This window comes from Mesoplodon densirostris, chromosome 2 (assembly GCF_025265405.1).
Source record: "Mesoplodon densirostris isolate mMesDen1 chromosome 2, mMesDen1 primary haplotype, whole genome shotgun sequence".
Taxonomy (NCBI): Eukaryota; Metazoa; Chordata; class Mammalia; order Artiodactyla; family Ziphiidae; genus Mesoplodon; species Mesoplodon densirostris.
Genome location: NC_082662.1, coordinates 78367938 through 78391307, shown reverse-complemented (window position 1 = coordinate 78391307; position 23370 = coordinate 78367938). Strand labels below are relative to the sequence as shown.

Sequence of the window (23370 nt, the reverse complement as noted above, 5' to 3'; positions counted from 1 at the left end):
ATAATCTGTTAAGATGTACTTCTCATTAAGCATTTGCTAGCACAGTGTTGTACAAAATAAATGAATGTTTTTTTTTAATAAGCCTAGTGGAACTAGAACACTTAAAATAGTACTGGAAATATAAAAGTAAGGCATGTCAGGCAAGCCTCCATTTAGATGCAAAATGCATTCAAGTATAGAAGTGGTACTTGATTTAATCTGTACAGTATTGCTGTCTGGATTATTGGTACATAATTATAGGTAACAATATATATAATAGTTTTTCTGTCTCATTCAACTCTGGCTTAAGGCTTAATTTTGAAATTATAGTTTAATTTAGTCCTACTTTAATAAAAGTAAAAATATGCAGTATGTAGACTAGTGCCTTACATCAAAAATATTAAAAATACTTAAACATGGCCGTGTGTGTGTGTAAATCATTGGGAATATAAATTCTTTAGAAGAGAAAAATTGTAGTTTATATGCAGGAATGTTTCCGCAATTTATAATAAATGTTACCTGAATACTCATTTTAGTTCTTGCTTAGTTGCATGCTTTATAAGTCTGTCCAGGGATGAGGCTAATCATTTTTCGAATGTTTACTCATTCAACAGGCTGAATTTAGCCTTTGATCGGCAGAAGCACAAAATTTGCTATTAAAAAAAAAAAAAAACTTATTCATAATAAATGCAGAAAATGTCTTCAAAATCCCTTGTTCTGCAAATAGATATTCCTTTATTATTTTTATTTGGTCTTATTTCTCTCCCCCCACCCCCCATTTTGATCATAAAAGACCTAAGTAAGCATCACAAATACTACCTAGAAGGAGATTTTTTTTGTAAGCTATTTTACTACTGTTTTAACTAGTTTTGCTCATAAATACATACCTAGGTACAGTTTACAAACATTAGTAAGGATGTTGACTGAATTATGAGGAGCGTTCTCATTTGTAGCTTAAAGTAAAAAAAGGTAAACTAATGAAAGAAAAAATATTTAATTCTTGGTGCTATTAATATTTACTAAGTAGGATAAGTGACTTCAGCTTTTTATATATAGAATCTTAAGATGGAATGGGAGGGACCATTCTTCTTTTCACTACTGACTGACTTTTTCCTTGTGGTGGGAAAACATAGTATTGATAACAGCCAGTTCCTAAGTCTTCTATCTTATAGCTTTTCCCACCAGAAAAGGACTAATTCTTCCCCATCTACAATTTTGAAGTATTTTAGACAAGGATTGTTACTAGCTCAAGTTGGGTCACTAACCAGTTATTAGCTAGGATTATGGAATAATGTAAGAACCTTTAGCTGTCACACTACCTATGTGGAAAGTTGCACTAGGGAGCAGGTGGATGAAGCAGCTCTTAGGTAAAGAACCGGCTATTTTTTTTTTCCTCAATTACTAGAGTAAATCACTTCTCCTTGAGCCATTTTAAAGATTTAGCTCAAGTGTCCCCTATTCTGGGAACTCTTCCCCAATTTCTCCTCCTTACCCACTACGCTTGGCCCTTCCAAGTTATATTAGCTACACCTCTGTATTCCCAAAGCACCTGAGGATACCCTTGATTTGCACTTACCACCACTATATTGTATCTGTTGTTTGGCTTTTTTTCTCTCCCAATGTTTCATGCTCTTTGAAGTCTGGAACTATGTTTTATGTTTCTGAATCCCCAGCCTTTAGCTTACAGTATTTCATAAGTTTTTTTCCTTGAATAAGGCTCTTTTTACTAAGAACAAGTTTTAAAAGGTCATTTTTTTAATTATGTTGAAAATACACTTGAACTTTGTAGATGCTTGTTAAATACCTTTTTCATGTATTTCACTTATATATCCTAAAATATAAAATATATAAAATATATATATATAAAATATATTTTTTATATATTTTTATAAAATATATAAAAAATAAGAAAGTTTGTCTTCATATCAGTCGTCTATTAGTAACACTAATTGTTCATCTAACTATAAATATAGAATTTTCATTTCTGTATTTTATTTATAAGGATACCATAAGCTTCCCAAATCTATCTAAAAAAGATGTTAATTATTTAGCACAAATTTTTAGTGTTCCCAGTCTGATCACAAGGATTAATAGACACTTTTTCAAGGAGTACATGACCATCCAGTTAAAAGAGTTTCCTGGGATTTTCCTGTGAGAACAAACAATCAAATCATTTTGATTCTGTTAAGAATTTTTTAACTTCTATTTTCTAAGGGTTATAAGGTTAAATGTAGTATTTCAATAAATGGGTTATTTTTCTCATATTTTTATAATCTTCCCAGTTCTGTGAATTTGAACTTGATGTTTTCAGCTAGGTGCTTTTTTTTTCCTGTCTCATTTAACTTTTCATATCTTAATGATTTCAGCTTCTTCCAGACATTGTTACTGTAGAACTTCTGTATTTCTCCTTAGTTATATGCCCCTATTTCCTTAGCTAGTACCTGTTCTTTTTAAGATCTTATAGTCCCAATGCTTTTTTCTTCTTTCAGATTATTTTTATTTAATTGGTTTTTAGTACTTTCTATTCTTTTGCATTCACACCTACTTTATCTCTGAACTACTATTCTGAAAGTTTGGCTACTTACCGAACCAGAGTACCTTTTGGGAGAAAAGAATCCAGTTAGCCGAATTACTTATATATATGAACCAATAACCAACTTATTTCAACTTAATTTGCTGTTCATTCAGTCTTGATTGTATTGGGGGGTGGGGGGGGGGGAGTTTAGAGTAGTGCTTAAGAGCACAGGCTCTGAAACCAAACTACCTAGGTTCAGATCCCCTGCTACTCAAGCTGGTAACTTGGACTAATTACTTATCACTCTGTGCCTGTTTCCTCATTTATAAATTGGGGGTAATAATAGTTCCTATCTCCTAAGGTGGTTTGAGGATTAAATAAGTTAATATACATACACTGCTTAAAATAGTGCCTGGCATGTAATAATTACCAGGTAAATACTTGGGGCTGGTGGTGATGACAGTAATAGTAGTAGTATCTGATTTGCTGATGAAGAAAAAACAAGAAAGAAACAGCACATTTGGAGAACTCAGAGGATAGCGTAATAATTATTGCTATTAGAAAAATAGGGTAAAAGAAAATAGATAAGAGATATAACATGAACTATTAGATTTGCGAGTAATAAAAATTTGGAACAAAATTTTCTATTCCACTTTCAAACTCTTGGATCAGTTGAATCAAGAAGAAATATCTTATGATAACATAATTAGTAGTATGAAAACTTTGACCATTTGTAATTACTTGCTTATGTGCAGCAAAATACAGAAGTAAATTATGTCAAACATAACCCTAGATTTCAACTTTTTGAGTCCTTGGTTGGCACATTTTTAATAAGGAAAATACTGCAAATTTGTACTTTAAAAATGTGTAGCATTTTGATCATTTTAAAATGCCATATGAAAGATTGCATTTGAAGAGAAAAGGTTTTGCTACTAAAAAATATTCAAAACCATTGATAAAGTGGAGCTCAATTTTTAATCTAATACTTAGTAACAGATTTCAAAGGTTTAAGAAAATTTCGAAGAGAAAAACTTAGAAGTGAATTTTTTTTTTAAACTCTACAGATTGAGAAGAGATTTCTTTTATTTGAATTTTGGAACATCTTGGTCTTATTTACAGAATATCAGTAGAAACCTAGGCTGCAGATCACCAAATTATACCATTACTGGTTCTGTAAAATACCTCAACAGTTCAGGTATTTGATAAAAGGATTTTATTTCCCTTAAAAATCTTCAGTTTTGTTGTAATAATTACATTGGCTCAGCTTTAAGTGTTTATTTTACCTTGGTTATGTACTAAAGTGGTTTACCTATGTTATCTATTTAATCCTCACAACAGTTCTATAAGGTAAATACTATTACCCCTATTTAACAGAAGAGGAAACTAGGGTGTAATCTGCCCGACGTTACCCACAAAACTGGTGCCAGAACCTGGCTTCATCTCAAGTCTCTCTGACTCCAGAGCCCCAAGTTTTTAAACATCGACACTGTTTTGCCTCCCATCTTGAAAATGTTAATAGTAATACCTACTTCACAGAGTTACTGTAGGAAAATGAATGAGTTAAATGTAAAACACCAGACAGGATTTCTGAAGGTCTGCCCCTTTTGCATTTATAGTTAACAAATTTAATAACACAGTCCCATTGCTAGTTTCTGTTTAAAGTTACCAAATCTTTACTCCTTAGTTTACCACAGACTTTAATGGCTTCCATTACTTGGTGTTTTTGAAGAATATGTTAATGAGTTTGGCTTTATTGAAGGCCCAACCAAACATTTTAAGTAAGTCACATAATTTTTCTTATTTCTGATAAAAGAGCATTGAAACATTTTGTTATTTTCAATTTACATGGAAATTCTGTAGCCAGCTTTAGAGTAATTTAAGTCAGCTTAAACAGCATTATGCAAAACAGTGGCAAATTTTTATCAAAAGCAGAATGCTACTGGTGTCTAAAACATAGAAGGATGAAATGGAGGTTAAGCTAACTGCATGAAATTGTAGTTGCTAAAGAAATTTCACAGTTGCTTAAAATAGCTTCAGTTTTGTAGTGTCGGTAGCATCAAATACATGAATTGATTTCTTCAAAGGAAACAAATTTAATTCAACAGTTTATTCTAATTATAATATAAAAACATTGTCCAGAAAGAAGCTTTAAAGAAAAACAAATCTGAATAATGTTTGGCAACAGTTAAAATTCAGTGTGAGAATCACTAAGTAAGACTCCTGAGTAGCAACAGAAGTAAATAATGACCAAATATTTACTTAATAATAATAGCTACTAACATTCATTAAGTTCTTACAATATGAAGGTGCTGTTCCAAGACTTTACATGAATTAACTTGTATAATCCTCACAACAACTCTGTGAGGTAACTACCATTATCATCTCCATTTAATAGCTGAGTCTGGGGCATGGAGATCTTGCCTAAAGTCATACAGCTAACAAGTAGCAATAAACATACGTGTCATATATTTGTGTAACAAAAGTTTTAAAGTTTCTTTTGTGCAGTTATTCAGTGGACTGAAAATATTATTTAAATTTATTTTTTATATTTTCTAGATGTGGCATTTCTCTGCCTTTAATATGAAAACTAAATGTAGTCAATTTTTTTTAGGTATTTACAAATCAGGATCAGCTTCTATCTAACCATGTTAAAACATTCTGTCACCTTTGCAGATTGTAATATTTAAAAGGGAAATAAATCCTTAAAGTAATTCATAATCTATCTCCAGGCTGTCTTACCACTGCCTTTCCTAGACATACCTACCTCAGAGTCAAAATAAACTTTCTGTTTATATATTGAATATTACTTCTTACTATAGGCTCTGAGAATGCCAAAATAAGACAATAGTCACTGTCCTGGAGGAGATGAAGAAATAGACATGGAAATTGGACTACTAGAATGCAGTTGGCAGGATATTCTGTTGGGCTAAAGCATAATATCCAGTGTTATAGCTGCTAAAAAATTAGAAATAAAAAATAAATAAAAGTTGGAAGGAGGAAGGAATCAATAAATCTCTTATTTAAAGTTGGCATAATCAAGAACTATAGATAGAACCATATTAATCACTATGGAAGTGACCAGTAGAAGAACTAAAAACAATTTAAAAGTTATTGAATGAGATAGGAGGCAAAGGAAAATTTTTACTTCTTCTTTTATACCCTTCTGTACTGTTTCCTTTTATTATTTTTCCAGATGCATTGATTTCTTTCAAGGATTCAGTGAGATGTGTGCTGTAAACAAAATATGTGGTATGAAAGCACGTAAAAGGAAGGGTATAACCATTTGACAGGCCAGGTAAATATTACCACTTGCTTATGTAGAAGTTGATGCTTATAATAAGTTGGAAAATAATTAGGAGAAGGTCGTCTCTGGCAGAAGGAAAAGTAAATGCAAAGATACAGGGTCATCATGAGAGAGATGGCTGTCTAAAATAAATCAGATAGCTTATTGTGAGGAGAGGTAATCATAGGTAAGTAAGTAGGGCCAGTGTACCTTGATAAGAAGTTTGGACTCTATCCTATAGTCAGGGGACAAAATATAAGGATTATAAATGGTGAATTGACATCAGATTTGTATTTTAATAACTTTTGTTGGTGTTGTGAATGATAGTTGACAGGGCAGAGGGGAATACTGTTGCCAGAAAAAGAACTTAGATTGCCAATTTCCAGAGGCAAGATACAGGGGCTTAAGCTAACACACTGGTAGTAAAAATGGAGAAGGGACAGATCTGAAAGAGATTTAGGCAATAAAACTTACAGGATTTATTGACTGACTGGATTGGAATGGGGAAGGGATGAGTGAGGATGCTTTCCAGTGTTCTTATTTGAGAAACTGCTAATCCCAACATAAGTCTACAAAGGACTTCCATCTAACTACAAGGTAGCCCCTTAAGACGATGGTGGTAGATGGGAAAAGGGCCAGCAATAGAGGATAATTTTTAATATAGCATACAACCCTTAGCTCCAAACTGCCTTTTCAGTTTTCTCTTTGAAGAAATAAGTGTTAAGTTTTAATTTAGCAGGCCATGAATTTTATCTGGTACCATAGTCAATTCTAAAATAGATAGTATACTTGTCAGAGAGTGCACAAAAAATAAAAATGTGTGGAATGGCCTAGTTTCTTTTGTTCTAATTTCATATTGGTGCTCTTAGTTTTTGTGTACTGTTTAACTTTTGGATTATTATGGCTTTTTTTGTATATGTTCTTAAAATGTATTAGGTGATTAATTTTAATAGAATAAAATCATTTGAGCCAACTCTTGTTTTTTATTTCAGATATTTGTAACCTTTCTTAAAGATAATAATAATTGCCCCTTTTTTTATGACAGTGTTCAGTATTGGAGTGGTAGTGGGAACACTAACACAAAGAATTGAATTCTCTTTTGAAAAGCAGGTTTTCCTGCCATATATGGCACTTTCATGTTCATTTTTTGAGGCTATTGAACGGTTGGATATTGAACTGTATTTTAACAGGATCTCAGTTTTTCAAGTTAACAGGGATATACGTTATAATTTTCAAACATTTAGGAGCAAAAATACATTGAATTTTTTTTACCATTTTCTTTACTTACACATGTTACCAAGGAGCTAATTGGTTTTATTTTAAAAACTGCTTACTAAGATAGTCAAGCTTAGGGTCATTTTTACCATTCTTTGGATATTTTGGCCTCAGGAAATATAGTGGCATTGTGTCAAGTTATTTCTTTATATTGTGTGATATTCCCTAGGTATTAGTAGGATTGAATACATTGTTCCCAAATGATACCCTGAATTATTCATACTTGTAGCTGAAGTATGTATAGGAATGTGTGTGTGTCTGTATCTGTGGGTGTATTTGTTTCCAGGTGAAAGTCTAATAGTTACAGTCTTAACCTCTTGCTGATGAAATTCTCTTTGTTTTAGCTATATATACAAATTCTAGTTCTTATCACAGTATTGAAAGAAGCCTCGTTCTTTTTTTTTTTTTTTCTCAAATTTCATAGTTGAAATGGTCTAATTTAGATTGTGGTGATGTCAGAGAAACATTTTTATTTTAGTTTAGTTTTGTACATTTTCATTGAGCTTTTTAGTGGAACAGTAATTGTATCTTTATGGAAAGATACCCCCAGTGTACTCCTACCTTCTTTAGAGCCTAATTTGAATTAAGGTAGATGTTACCTTGCTTGTTTCTAGTTTTCTCAATCTTAAGTCAGACACGAGATTCAAAGAAGAATAGCAATTTAATAGTGTAGTAGAATAAGTTTTAAACTTAGGGATCTTCCTTAGGCACAGTTGTTGTTTTATATTTTTTCAGAGTTTGGTAGAAAGTACCTAAAAATGAATAGTTTAATCTCAGGGGTATAATATTAGAGCATTATTTACCAGCTTAGTTTGCTAAAATTGTAAAACCCAACTTATTTCCCTATTCCTCCATATTCATTCATCGTTCCTATGCAAGAATGCCATCAGTCAGTGTGTGTATGAAAATGTTAATAAATACACTATTTGCCTTATACACTTAAGGTGACAAACTAAAATCTTGACAAAAGCTTACTGTAAGATCACAAACTATTTAGTACCCTGCTTATTTGTCCATGTGTAATTGTAGCTTTTTGTTTCTATCACTACAGGCACTTTAAAAAAAAATCACAAAATACAGGAATGACCTTGATAAATAATGAATTAAAATTTAAAACATCAGCAGATCACTAGACGTAGTTTTAGTTGGAAACATTTTCCCTGAGAATTAACTGACTAAATTTTGCTAGAAAAAAATAGCTTCTGCATGATGTGTTGATATTTTTCCTCTACCAGATGTATGTGAAAGGAGTAAAGTTGACTTTAAGAAATTACACTGGATATAATTAATGTTTAAAGAGTGGCTCACATATACTTGAACGTATCATAATAGGTTTTCATTTAAGATCTCTAAATAATACCTAGCTTTCATCATGTTATAGCCATACTTACTTGTTTTTAAATTGCTACATTTTATTTAAGAACAAACCTTCAGAAGAGCTATAAAATAGTTACTTCTCAGATCTGAATTCGTTCAGCAGTCAAAATTTTTCCTTTTGTTCACCTAACATTAGATCATTTTCGTCATATTGCTACTTAATATTCAAAGTTTTTTTTCTAAAGTTTTGCTTTAAATAAAAGAGGATTTCAAAAATAAGAATGTATGGCTGCAAGCAATACTTCATATGAGAAGAAAAAGAGTATTGCAGCATTTGTCTTGCTCTGGTCAGTGTTTACCTGGTTTACCTTTTAGAATTAATTTGGTTAGTCTCTTGAGCAAAAGCCTCTACTGTTTGATTGTTTTGTAATTTTTGCCTCATTAATAGTTGAGTATAGTCCAAGGCATCCCTGGCTGCCCTTTACAATCACTTGGGTAGCTTTAAAAGTAGTAATATTAATTAAAATACTGATGCCTAGATCTCAACCCAACTATCCTGATTTACTTGGACTGGGATGGGTTCCAGGGATCAGTAATTTTCAGAATCTTCTCAGGTAATCCAAGTATACAGTAAGGGTTGAAAACTCTGCTCTAAGGTCATTTGAATTTGAAAGCTTGAGAAATTTTGAAGTGGCTATTCTAATAACAGAGGAACAATGAATGATAGCCCTGAATAGGCTATCAGGGCTACCTAAAGCTCTATGAAAATGGGTGCATACCTTAAACATAACCAATAGTGTGAAAGAAAATATTATAATATTCACTATTCTTACTTATTGAGCATCTAAAGAATCCAGGATTTTTGCATGTTTTTGTCTTTTTTTTTTTTTTTAAAACTCCATTTAGCAACTCTGGAAGGTAGGGAATATTTCTTGTTCAGACAGTAAACTGAAGCTCAAAGAGAATGACTTGCTGCCTGTAAGTCACAGAACCAGAATTGGACCCGCATGCACATTTGATTTTATAACTTAAGCTCTTTTCACTGTACCTTAAAAGATAAACTGAGGTATATGAACATTTTTAATAATTTGAGCAAAAATCAATTCAAATTGGGTAACACCAAACTAGAAGTGGTTAGGAGCGCCCCACCAACAGGAATTAGGGACAAAACTTATGGATAAGATGCAGAAACAAAGCAAGGAAAATTTTTGATTGGCTATAGCTTAAGTGGTTGCCTTTTTTGGGAAAGCCTAGTTGGCTATTTGTGATTGTTTATTTTAGGTTTTATTTCTTAACTTTGAAGCGTTTATAGGCTTAGGTTTCGGTTTGGTTACATAGGCTGCTAATGCCCTAGAACCACCTCAATGTGATGGCCTCCTTGTTTAATTTAACAATACCATGCTGTATGAAAATTTGATATTTAGTTTGACTTAGTTCAAATAATTAGCTATTTCAAGGTTTTCTTACTGTCATGTTTCTTCAGAGCCATGGGTGTCCTCACCAACAGAAATATATTAAGTGCTCAGTATTGGAAAGTAGTAGAATATTTCTGACTTGGACCAGGTTTACAGATTTGTTGTGATGGTGGTGGTATGATGGTGGCAGTAAAAGTTAACAAATACAACACTTCTAAAAAATTCTTTAGAAAATATACGTAACTCACATGTGTTGCCTTTGTTTGGTGTTATAAGTTAACTTATCTAGGAATCTAGCTATCTGGTAGAAAACAGCATAGACCAGTTTTTTTGTCTTGCTGTTAATCTGATCCATTTTATAGCAACATAGACTTATAGCAAAGTTATCACCACAAAGTAAATAAAGGTTTTGGCCTTTTTCTATATGGGAAAACCTCATTATAAGCCTTACTAAAATTTTATAACAAGAGGTTGGTCAGGTGGGAAAGAATCATTATATTCCAAAAGTAAATTATCAGGGAAGTCTTTCAACAATGAAGGGAGTACATTGTCCCAAAATATTAGGAAAATATATGAATTGTACAGAATTTAAAATTAAGATAGGTATAAATAATAATCTTGGTAATGCTTAAAATATATTTTTTAATTGCAAAAATATTAGCTAACTACAAACCTGAAATTTATTTTAAGAATAATAAATTAAAAATCACTTATTTTTAAATGAGAGGGAAATTAGCATATTCAAAGACCCTGTTACAAATAAGGTAAATTAGTTATAGAGCTGAGGTAGTTAGATATTTCTGCTTCCCACCCAGAGGACACTATGAGAAGTTTAGGAAAACTAGCAGTAATGAGTAATATGGAAATAGGTGTGAATTCCCAAGGGGCAAATTCAGTTTTGTGCATCATTTTCATATTTTTCTAAAGGTATCTGTATATTTCCATTTAAATTATTTGGGCTAGTATAATATGATCCTAATGGAATAGTGCCAAGAGTTAGATTGTCTATACGAATAAGGCTTCTCTAATGCATATAGAAAAGAGGCCTACCAACTTAGTATCAAAAATATAAGTTTGCTATATAAAAGTTATATAACTTGTTGCTTCTTTGATTTTTCTTCTATTGTTATTTTTCCGCAAATGTTTGAAGGTCAGCATTTTTGTATGCCAGTGATGTTACTTTAAAAAGTAAAAATGCTAAAGGTGAAATTCAAGGAAATTTCAAGTTTTAACCTTTTTTAATCCTTTCATACTTCATGCCCTTGATAAATTCTAAGTAGCATATATTTCCTTGTGTATGAATGTATGTGTTGCCAAAGATGCTTATGAATACTTTATAAGGCATTGAAAATTTACCACAATTTGTAGTTAATTTAGCATATTTATTCACTGCGAAAAACAAGTGTTTTCCTATGAACACTACAAATCATAAATAAAATGCTGAACTAGCATCACAAATTAATGCTTTTAGAATTTGACTTTAATGATGTTAGGCAGCTTTGAGTTACATTTTCTTCTTGTTTACCCTAGACTGGAACTAAGCATCATCTACAAAGTATGTGAAAGGAACTTGAAATATTTTTAAAGTTACACGATGAAAAAAGAGTCATTTAATTCCGTTAAATGAACAGTTCTGTCCATTCAGCACACACATATTGAACAACAGCTTTGTGTCCAGTTCTGGGGGGAATTATAAGACATTTCCTGTCCACAGTCAAGTTATAGGCTATTTATAGTACATTATGATAAGAGCAGAATTCTGTGGAAGTTTACTAGGAAAGTCCCTAACAGAGTAGGAGGTCAACAGAAATTTTCCTTGAGAAGCTCACAACTGAGCTGCCTATTCATTAAAAGAATAGGTTTCTAATATTTTTAATTAATCAGTTCGTGTTTTGTGGTGCAGAGAATGGGTTACAAGTATGCTAGGATACTGAATCCTTCAGTCCTTGGGACAACCAAATGGAGACTGGGGTGAGCAAGGGCCCCAGGCTAGTCATCTCCAGTTATAAGCAGCCACCTCCTTTTACCCTAGTGCTCCAAACAATTATTACCGTTTTCAGTGTGTCAAGATATGAAGAATTTTGGGAAACAGTGGTGTAGAGAAATGCCATCGTATTTCCAGGTAATGGAATCTCCACTTAGAGTTTCCAAGGGATCATAAACTTGGAAATAAAAGATAAATCTAATAACCAAATTTTAATATGGCCTTATATTTTTTATTTTCTTAATTCTGGTAAAATATACATAAAATTAAATATTTTAACTGTTTTTGAGTGTTCAATTCATTGACATTAAGTACATTCACATTGTTGTCCAACCTTCATCACCATCTATCTCCAGAACTTTTTCATCTTCCCAAGCTGAAACACAGTTATTAAACAATAACTCCCCACTCCTCACCCCCCAATCCCTGACAACCATCATTCTACTTTCTGTCTCTGAATTTGACTGCTCGAAATACCTCAATAAGTGGAATCAAAAAGTATTTATCCTTTGTGGCTGCCTTATTTCTCAGCATAATGTTTTCAAGGGTCATCCTTGTTATAGCATGTGTAATAATTTCCTTCCTTTTTAAGGTTGAATAATACTATTCCATTGTATGTATATACCACATTTTGTTTAGCCATTCATCTGTCAATAGACATTTGGGTTGCTTCCACCTTTTGGCTATTGAGAATAATAATTGGTATACGAATAACTATTCCAGTCCCTGCTTTCAGTTCTTTTGGGCATATACCTAGAAGTGGAATTGCTGGATCATATAATTCTATTTTTAATTTTTTAAGGAACCACCATTCTGTTTTCCACAGCGGCTGCACCGCTTTACATTCCCAACAGCAGTGCACAAGGATTCAATTTTCTCTACATCCTAGCCAACCACTTGTTGTTTTCTCTTTTTTTGATAATAGTCTCTAATGAGTGTGAAGTAGTATCTCATTGTGGTTTTGATTTAATTTCCCTAATGATTAGAGATGTGAAACATCTTTTTATGAGCTCATTGGTAATATGGCCTTATACTTTTAAAGATTTGGGGGGGGGGTGTCTAACCAAGATTAACCAAATCTTATTTAAAAATCTTAGAGATCATCAGAGTTCTTAATCTGAAATCCATCAGTGGTTTCAGAGTCCATGAGTAGCCTGAATTAAAACAAATTCCATCAGACTCTCAGTATCTGTGCCCCTCAAAAACTTAAGAACTTTACTGACCTACCCACAATCACCAAAATGTTTTTTAAAAGTCATTATTTTGAGAGGAGTTAGAATTAAGGTGATTTTTAAATTTCTATTTTGTGCTTTTCTGTGTTTGCCAAAGTGTCTAAAATAAACATGCATAGTGCATGTGATTTTTTGTGCTATTTTAGAACTTGAAAAGTAAAATCCATCTTTAGCTCTTGGACCTACAAGTTAAAAAAAGTCTAAAAGCTAAGAAGAAATAAAATGGATATAGTATGTTCTTATGATTGTCTGCCTTCTCGGAGTCACAGCATTCCCCTACCTACACAAAAAAAGTGATGTTTACTACTAAATCTGTTTCAGCTAAGTTCATTGCAATAAAATAATTGCATTTGAGTTTTTTATAATGAGCTTTTACTATAAAGAGAACATGCAGGTTCTATAGCTAGAGAAGCAGTGTTTACCATTTCAGCTGAATTTCATTAAGGGAAATATTTGCATTTATGTTCTTTATAATGAGATTTTACTGGCTTTTCTGTAATATCTTTACTTAGTACTCTAATTACTTTTTAAAGGTATTGGGTTTTTATACTGTTTAGTTTTAAAACATTGATCACTTAATTTTAAAAGCAACCAAAAAGAATTCTCATTATGTTGAATACATGGATACATACCTGGGTTCAGTTTAGCATCCTAAAAAAACTGTGGGAAGTCTTTAAAATTTTGTGAAGAACTTCCTAGGACAGCTTACCTATTCAAGTTCGTTGTCAAGTTTCTGTATCTTCTTCAATCTTTTTGGCTAAGTTTGAGAATATTCCATGTAGGGCTTGAACTCCTCAACTATTTAATACCCTTAGGCCTCCATTTTCTCTTCTGACATTTGTTTGATCTGTATATCTGCTTAACTGTAATGTTTGTGCTATGAAATTTTATTTTATAACTACATTTTTAAAATTTTAACCAGTTTTTTAAACTCCTGTTTTTCCTTTTGCAGCTGTATGCAGGAGCTATTCTTGAAGTCTGTGGATGAAAATTGGGGAGGTTCCCTCAAGTCCAAGGTATATAAAATCAACTCTAGTAAAATTTCAGTTAATAATTTAAGATCAACATTTCACAAAAATAATTTCATTAAATACTCCCAAGAATAAGAATATTTAAGGTTATAGTTTCTCAACAATATATGAATTTTCTCTACATTTGTCTTCCTGGGAGTGGAGTTTTATAATAATTGATGAATACTAAGTTACTTGACTCTAAGCAAGCATAAAATATGAAATTTAAATACAGCACATGATGAGGTGATTATTTTCTTAAAAAAAGAGACTTTCCTAAGTACAAATTTTATGAGAGCCTTTCTTTTACCAGGTGGAAGTGTAATCCTTCTAAATAATATTTTTAATGTAAACTGATTTATATAAAACTCCTAAGGAACAATTGCATTAAGTGAGAGTAGACGTGTACAAAAAACAAACCATCAAGAAGAAAATTAATTACCATAGAACTTGAGGTGTAGAAGAGAGGAGGTCATACAGGTGTATCTTCACCTTAAAGGTAAATATGTGAAAGGAATTAAAGATAAATATGTGAAAGGATAATTGTGAAAGTGTATTCTTTTGGTTGACAACAAACAGTAATGGAGCTCTGTATCTCCAAAAAGACTTAGACTAAAGCTTTTCTATTCCATCCTTGCATGTCAGCTGAAAATCAGTTTTATGAAGGTAATGAAGTTGTGTTTTTGTTTTTTGGGTTTTTTTTTTTTTAACTAAAATACATAAGTGCTCTATTTATATACCTTATTTTGTTTTTGTTTCTGCTGCTTGTCCATGATTTTTTGCCTTGTTTACTTAATGGCAAGAGAATTTTTTGGATTTAGTATTTTATAAAATTGCCTATATTAGCACATTACCTTTATTGCTGACCTAGAATTGTTTATAATAAAATATTGCTCATTTGGCATGGAAATGTAATCCTTGGATTGCAACTTGGGGACTTGGGGACATTTTATATGAGACCCAGAGCAGATGCACATCTAATTAAATACATTCTTTGTCAGAATAAGCTCATATTCTGATGTAGTACAGAATATAACATCCACTTCTGCTTAGGGAGAAAATTCTTTACTCTGTATGATTTATTTTGCTTCAAACACTTAAACTCAGTATTGTACCAGAGTTGTTTTGGCTTTTTTTATATTAGTTCTCTGAATGATAATGTGATCATTCTTATTCCTAAAAAGTTTTGGCATTTGCTTTTTAATTATATTCATTATTCATATTTACTGACTTGTCTTATTAATAATCTTTTGTGACTCATATTTTCACAAGGTCAAGAGTAGCTTGCAATTAGCCCTCCTGTTTGTGATATCAGGTTTTCTTATGTCCATGGTAATAATTTCTACAGTTGCTAGTTCAGTCTTTAAAAGATTGAGTGAAGTTTATTAATCCTTGGATTACAACTTAACTATATATATATTTCTTATGTATAGTTAAATTATCAAACTGGTGGGTTTTTGTAGTCATACTGTCTTTTCCTTTTGAAACATTGGATTTTATTCTATGTATAAATATTTAATTAGTACAAGCTTATTTAAATTAAAAAGATTGTTTAATTCCACAGTCCATAACCATATTTAATATAATTATGTATAATACCAGTATTTTCAGAGCCCATGAGAAAGTAATACATTTTCTTAAGTTTACTTAATTTAAATTAGCCACATCATAAAACAGAAGAAAAAAATGTTAAATTATTCCAGAAGAGAAAAGGATTTAAAATTTGAAATGTGTTATCCACATTGAATAACTCAGGGTTTATGGAAAAAAAAAAAGTCCCAGATCATATGCCTTAGCTAATTCCAGGTATACCTCCTAAAATACTTTCATTTTCCATGTTATGGTTAAGTAGGAAAGTCAGTATGTATAAAAACATCTCATTGTATATTGGACCTAGTGTTTTATCACTTGTGGTGACATCAAAAGTAATGATGTTAAGTAAGTATGTTTTCCTTCTCAAGCATGAGTCTTACCATGATAAGGATATATCTGTAGTCTGTCTCTATCAAAAAATGTAAATTTTCCCTAATTTTGTAGGTCTTGGCAAACTTTTTCTGTAAAAGTCCAAATAGTAAAGATTTTCAGCTTTATAGGCAACAAGGTCTCCACTGCAGCTATTGATCTTTGTTTTTGTAGTATGGAAGCAGCCATAGAAAATATTTAAATGAATACATGTGTCTGTGTTCCAATAAAACTTTATTTATAAAATCAGGGAGGCCCAATATGGCCTATGGACCATAGTTTGCCAGCCTCCGTATTAGAATCATAAACCTTCAGACACAGAAAGGAATTTTAAAATAATGTAGAACTGAGAGCAAATAGCTTTTTGCCTCTCGTACCCACTTTGGTTGACTGGTAGTGATGCCTAGGATTATGATGCTATCTTGGAGTTTTGCTGGAAGGAATACTGATTCATTAGCACTATCTTCATCAATTTTCTCATTTATAAAATGGGTTAATAGGTGGTGTAAAATCAGTTAATATCTACCTTATAGGACTGTTTTGAGGATTAAATGAGATAACATGACTCTCTAGCATTTGAAACTCTTCCCTTCACTTGTATGAACAGGTCTTTTTATTCTCCTTTCCTGGCATCTCATCTGCCACCCACACTTCAAATATTGGTGTTAGTCGGGGTCTGTGTTCTTATTTTCTTACTCTTTTGAATGATGTCCCACTCCCTCAGTTTCAACTGCAGTGTTCACCTGATGACTCCCAATCTGTATCTTTAAATTAAATCTTTCTTTTTTTAGATATCATATTTCTGACTGCAAATTGATGTTTCCACTTGCATGGTCTCATAGTATCTTAAACCAATGTACATATAAGTCACCTGGGGATCTTGTTAAAATGCAGAGTGTAATTCTGTAAATTTGGTTTGCATCCTGAGATTCTACATTTCTAACAGTCCTGTAGATTGTGGCCTACATTTTTAGTAGAGAGGCGTTAAACCCAGCATGTTCAAAAACTAAATTAATCCTCTTCTCTGATAAAAGTATACCATCTTCTTCCCTGTTTCCACAAATGGCAGTATCATCAAGCAAAGTATAAGCATGAAACCCGAGAGTCATGATCAGTATTTCTTTCACACTTTATACCCAGTTAGTTACCAAGTTGTGTCTCTTCCCCCTCCTTAATAAACCTTCATATCTTTGCCCTTCTCTATGATTTTAATCAGCCCTTTAGCATCTTTATCTGGAAGGATTAATTACTTATTATCTGGCCTGCCTGTCTCTTTTCCCTTTTCTTCTATTCTCTCTTCTACACAACTACAAAAAAAAAAAAAAAAAAAAACCCTTTTCCATAAGACAGATTTGATTATGTGACCCTCTTATTTAAAATTACCTGTAGTTCCCCATCACATATAAATGTCAAATTCAGCATCGTATACAAGACCTATCATGACATGGATTCTCTTTTCTAGGTTCACATATCTAGTTTATGTGCAGAACTATTTGCAGTTCTCTGAACTCTGACCTCTAAGTCTTTGCACACACTGCATGTTCTTACTGACTTACGCCTTTACCCATTTTTGTGACGAACCCCTATTCATTCCAAATTTAGTTCAAGCATTATTTTGGGATTGGCTTTGGACAGAATTTTAGACCCTCCCCTTTGTGTTCCATAGCAGTTCCCACATAATATTGTAATGTATTTATTTAATTTACTGGTCTTCTGCCTCTACCAAACTAGGAACTCCTTAAAGCCCAGAATTTTTTAATTTTTTTAATCACTAATGTATCCCAAATCTTGCTAACACTGCACCTCACATTAAGAGGAATTCAAATATTTATTGAATGAATGAATGGATTTGCTAAATTTATCTAATTCAAAGGTGGCTCCACTTTTGACAAATGGGAAACTGGTGAAAAGCCTGTGTTTACATTGGTTATATAGCCTTTATGAATTTATAGTCTTCAAATAGTCCTTTTCTGACTTTATTATTCTGATCTGAAAAGTCATAATCTTTTTAGTTTGTCTTGTCTTCATTATTGTACCTCCAGTCTCCCCAAATTCTCTTATTTAAATTGCCGTTCTCTGAACGTTTTTAAGTGCTTTTAAATTGTCTTGTTGGGAGGACCCAAATGACTCATGATTTTGCACTCCAGATAGTTTGTAAGTAAATATTCTTGTTTTAGAAATACTCTTCGATACCCAGTAGTTTTCACTGAGCACAATTGAGAATTCAGTTCTGTTGTTTATTGTTGCTGCTGCTCTTCTCTTTGTATTGTTGTTTCTGGGTATGATATGACATTTTTGTTTATATTCTGATTCAAATATACTTATTTCTACTCAAGGGGAAAACATCTAATTATCATTCCATGTAATTTTATATGGCAGTTCACAAATCTTAATTGTACCTGCCATAAGCCCTTATTTATTAAATCTTAAAACCAATAGAGTACATTGTATGACTACTTGTAATGTGACCAAAGGTACATTGTTAGATCTAGCCAAGTGTATTTTGCCTCTATATTTTCACTTGTTTATGATTTTGAAAATAACATAGTTCAAACATTTTTCTTTGACCTCAAGACATATCCTTCCTGTTATCCCTCATCCCCACTTATCCTCTTTTTGGAATGAGGAGGAAGATAAATTTTTATTTTTTAATACTCTTCATAGTTAACTTTGAAGAGCCTCTGATTTATAAGAAGAGTACCATGACTTTCTAAGCAGTGTATATAGCAAAACTTGGCTCTAAGATCTCCTAGGCAGCTACACAAATGACATGCTGATAAGAATCTTGAGGACAAAACTGAAACATTCAATGTTACCACTTAATGTTTTCTAATCATTTCTGCATATTTGATCGTTTTGAAGTGTTATTTACAAATCTGCCTTAGTAATTGACAAATAATTAAATTAGCATGAGAACATTTTCTTGAAATAGAGTGACTGAATTAATCTCTTTAGGAATCTCCAAACTGATATCACTTAGTTATTTTTAAAACAGCAGAAAGAAAACTAGTAAAATAAGTTACTGAGGTCTTTTTTGCAAGTCTCTTATATGCTCATATAGCCTATCCTAGTGCCATGTGTATATAGTAAGTATTCAAATATATTTTAAAAGATGAATTTACTGCCTGTAAAATGTGATTTGCTACCACAGGGTATTTAATAGATATTCCCCTCAGTCAAAATTAGGAGCTTGTGGATTTATACGTAGCAGAGAGAAGAGAAAAGAACTGATGAAAATAGTCATTAGTGACTCATCTTAATATTTCTTTTCAATTTATTCCCTCATTCCGGCCTGTTAAAAAATCTTCTGAATGACAGAAGGTTATAGGTTCTGTTATAGATACAAAAAAAATACTTGAGAATAGTTCTTTTCTCCAGAGAAGTTTCTTATGTAGTAGTGACCACACTGTGTATTAAATTATGCTTTGCACAGATGTGCATATAGCATTTGCCAAAGGAATGGTTATAAAATGCAACAGCATATCATAAGCTCATTTTTGTTTGGGGATTCAGGAGTATTGGACAACTCTTAAATGATGAAGTTAATAGAGAAGATATTCTAATAAGCCAGAATAATATAATCAGTTTTATTTTGAACTAAATTTAGTAGGGGAAGTTTAGATGGGATATCTGAGTGTCTTCCAACAAGCCTGCAAAACCTTAAAAAGCATTTACTAATCTTTGTTTAGTTGTCCTAGATGCACATATATAAAGATCTTCATAGTGAAACATGTCTATAGTGCTATTGCTAGTTAATTCTAAGTTTAAAAACTAAGTTCTCAAAAGCATGTGTGTCACTATAAAATCTAATTAGAGGCTGTTGCAAATGATAACAACAGAACTGGAATTAAGAACTGTCCTCATTTAAGGTATCCAAATGAAACATCCCACTTGTATTTATCTTTTTTAATGTATTCTAAAATATTTTAACTTGGACAGTTAGACGTGATCATTACTAAAAACTTGGTAAAATGTAGATCAACAACCACCCAAAAAGGAAAACATTTATTTAAAACTTCCCCAAACCCTATGCTCCAGATATAACCCCTGTTAAAATAATAGTTATTGTTTTGAACTGTTAGGTATATTGTGCTAAGTATTTTATATTTTCTCACTTAATTTTTTTAAAGATTTAGTTCAATGCTTCTAGGTTTTTTCCTTTGCAAATATATATTTATAGATAAATATATAAAAACATTAGTGTAAATATATAAAAACAATATATCTATCTTTTTATAACAACCATGGGGAACAAACTGATCTATAAACCTTTATATATGAGTTTGCATCTATATCACTAAATACAGATGAATATAATTTTTTAATGATTGGATTCACTTCATAGTGGTCCATGTTAATTTATTTAACCAATAGCCTTTTACACACTTAGATTATTTTCAGATCTCCAGACTTGTTTAGCAGGATCTTATATATCTTTGCATTATAGTGTAATTATTTCCTCAGAATAAAGAAGTCCCTAGAAAGAGACTTGCAGATCTAAAGAGTATGCACATTTTAAGACTTTTGGTTCATTTTGCTAAATACCTTTCAGGAAGGATGTGTCCATTTATATTTCCCCCACAACTAAGCCCAGGCAAAATCTTCTCTACCCCCCTGTCTAACCTTAAATATTCTTTTTAACTTTTGCCACTCCAAATGAGGTTACCTCATTGTTTTGACAGTTCTTTGATTATTTGTGAGATTGAACATTTATTTCAAATGTTTAGTGACCATTTTATTTGTATATTACATGTTCCTCTCCTTAGTTCATTTCTCTAGTACCTAGTATTTATTTTTTTCTTATTAATAGAAGCTCTCTTGCATACTGTGTAAGAGATAATTTTTCCCAGTATGTCATTTTTACTTTTAACTTTGTTTATAGTAGTGTTTTGCTGTACTGAGTGTCCATTTTTATATAGGCACATCTATAAAGCATTTTCTTTAGGATCATGCATAAGAGAAGAATTTTATATTCCATATTCCAAGCTGTCTGTGTTAAATGCTGTGGTAGTATTCTGAATCTTTTTTTTAAAAACACTTATCACAACTGAAATTATCAGTGATGTGATTGCTTGTTTATCATCTTTCTCCTCATCAGACTATAAACTCCGTAAGAGCAGGAATTCTGTCTGTTTTATATAGCTTTATATCTGCTATCTGGTATACAATAGATATTCAAAAGTATTTATTGAATAACACACACACACACACCCAGATGCACGCACACATAATCTTTCTCTCTTTTCTCTCTATGGTTTGCTAGCTTTACCATATTAAAAAATCCAGGTATTTTTCTCTCTCTAGATTTCCTAATCAGTTTCTTTGTTTTATCATTCTGGTATAAGTATCACATAGTATCTCAATAAACAATTGAACAAATCCTCCCGTATTTTACTTTTTCTAAACTGCCCTATTCTCCAACATTTATTCTTTTATTATTATTTTTTTAATTTATTTATTATTGTCTGCATCGGGTCTTTGTTGCTGCGTGCGGGCTTTCTCTAGTTGCGGCGAGAGGGGGCTACTCTTTGTTGTGGGGCGTGGGCTTCTCACTGCGGTGGCTTCTTTTGTTGTGGAGCATGGGCTTCAGTAGTTGTGGCTCGTGGGCTCTAGAGCGCAGGCTCAGTAGTTGTGGCGCATGGGCTTAGTTGCTCCGCAGCATGTGGGATCTTCCCAGACCAGGGCTCAAACCGCTGTCCCCTGCATTGGCAGGCAGATTCTTAACCACTGTGCCATCACGGAAGCCCTCAAACATTTATTTGTATAGCTGAGTTTTACTGTCATTTTGTCAAGCCCTCAAAATCCCATTGTAATTTGGGATTTTTATTAATTTGAAAAAATCAACATCTTAAAATATTTAGTCTTCCCGTTGAAGAATATGGGATATCTTTCCATTTTATATGTGTTTTAGTTTCCTTGGTTTTTCCATATAGGATCTAATTTTTTATTTATTGAGTTTATTTCTACTTTTTGTGTTGATCTTTGTAGCTAGCTTGGATTTGGAAGTAAACAATTTGAATCTTTTTTTCTTTTAAGCTTTCGTCAGGAGTGATAAACCCAGACTATTCAGAGGACTACAAATCAAGGTAATGCAATTTTAATGTGATCCTTTTTTCCAGCATTTTCTTTTTTTAATTAAAAATTATTCAGATATTTTAATTGACTTTATTTTTTAGTGCAGCTTTAGGTTTACAGAAAAATTGATTTGAGAGTTCCCATGTACTCCCACCCCCCACCCTCCAGTTCCCTTATTAACATCTTGCATTGATGTACATTTGTTACAATTGATGAACCAATATTAATACATTATTATTAACTAAATTTCATAGTTTGCATTAGAGCTTATACTTTGTACAGTTCTAGGAGTTTTACCAAATGTCATGTATCCACCATTACAGTATCATACAGAAGTTTCACTGCCCCCAAAATTCCCTGTGCTCCACACCCCACCAAACTCCTGGGAACCACTGATCTTTTTACTGTCTCTGTAGTTTTGCCTCTTCCAGATTGTCATATAGTTGGAATCATACAGTACGTAGCCTTTTCAGATTTCAGATTTAACTTAATATGCGTTTACAGTTCTTTTGTGTCTTTTCTGTAGCTGGATAGCTCATTTCTTTCTAATGCTGAATAATATGAATAGTATTCTGTTATACCATGGTTTGCTTTTCTATTCATCTATGGAAGGACATGTTGGTCGCTTCCAATTTTTAGCAATTATGAGCAACAGTGCTATGTACATTTTTGTGTAGACATACGTTTAACTTATTTGGGTAATTACCTAGGAGCACGATTACTGAATCATATAGTAAGAGTGTTGGGCAGTTTCTTACAAAGCTAAACTATTTTCCAAAATGCTTATATCATGTTGCATTCCCACTAATAATGAATGAGTTATTGCTTCACATTCATCAGCATGAGTTATTGTCAGTGTTTTGGATTTTAGCCATTCTAATAAGTGTGTGATGTTATCTCATTGTTGTTTTCATTTGCAGTTCCCTAATTGAGAATCTTTCCACATGCTTATTTGCCATCTGTATATCTTCTTTGGTGTATCTGAGATCTTTTGCTCACTTTTAAAAATTTTAATTATGGTAAAAAAAGAAAAACTTAAAAATAGTTAAGATGGTAAGTTAAATGTTAAGGGTGCATTTCAGTACTGGTAAGTTAAATGTTATGGGTACAGTTCAGTAGTGTTAAGTATTTTCACACTGTTGTGCAACAGATGGAGAATTTTTTTGTCTCACAAAACTGGAACTCTATACCCATTAAACAGTAATTCCCCCTCTCTCCTGCCTCCAGCCCATGGCAGCCACCCATCTACTTTATTTCTATGATTTTGACTACTTTAGATACTTCATATGAGCGGAATCGTATAGTATCTGTCCTTTCATGATT

General features: G+C 32.3%; 1 protein-coding gene across 2 annotated transcripts in view; it reads left to right on the top strand.

The window, feature by feature from the left end:
- The window catches only part of SELENOF (selenoprotein F), a 36754-nt gene that overhangs the window by 11324 nt on the left and 2060 nt on the right, over positions 1-23370 (top strand). Inside the window, exons 3-4 of one of the 2 annotated variants that reach the window (XM_060090054.1) lie at positions 13953-14016; positions 22009-22058. In XM_060090054.1, the coding sequence (XP_059946037.1) occupies positions 13953-14016; positions 22009-22058 (114 nt within the window). The remainder of the gene's footprint in view (positions 1-13952; positions 14017-22008; positions 22059-23370) is intronic. The other variant, XM_060090055.1, reaches the window with a different exon arrangement.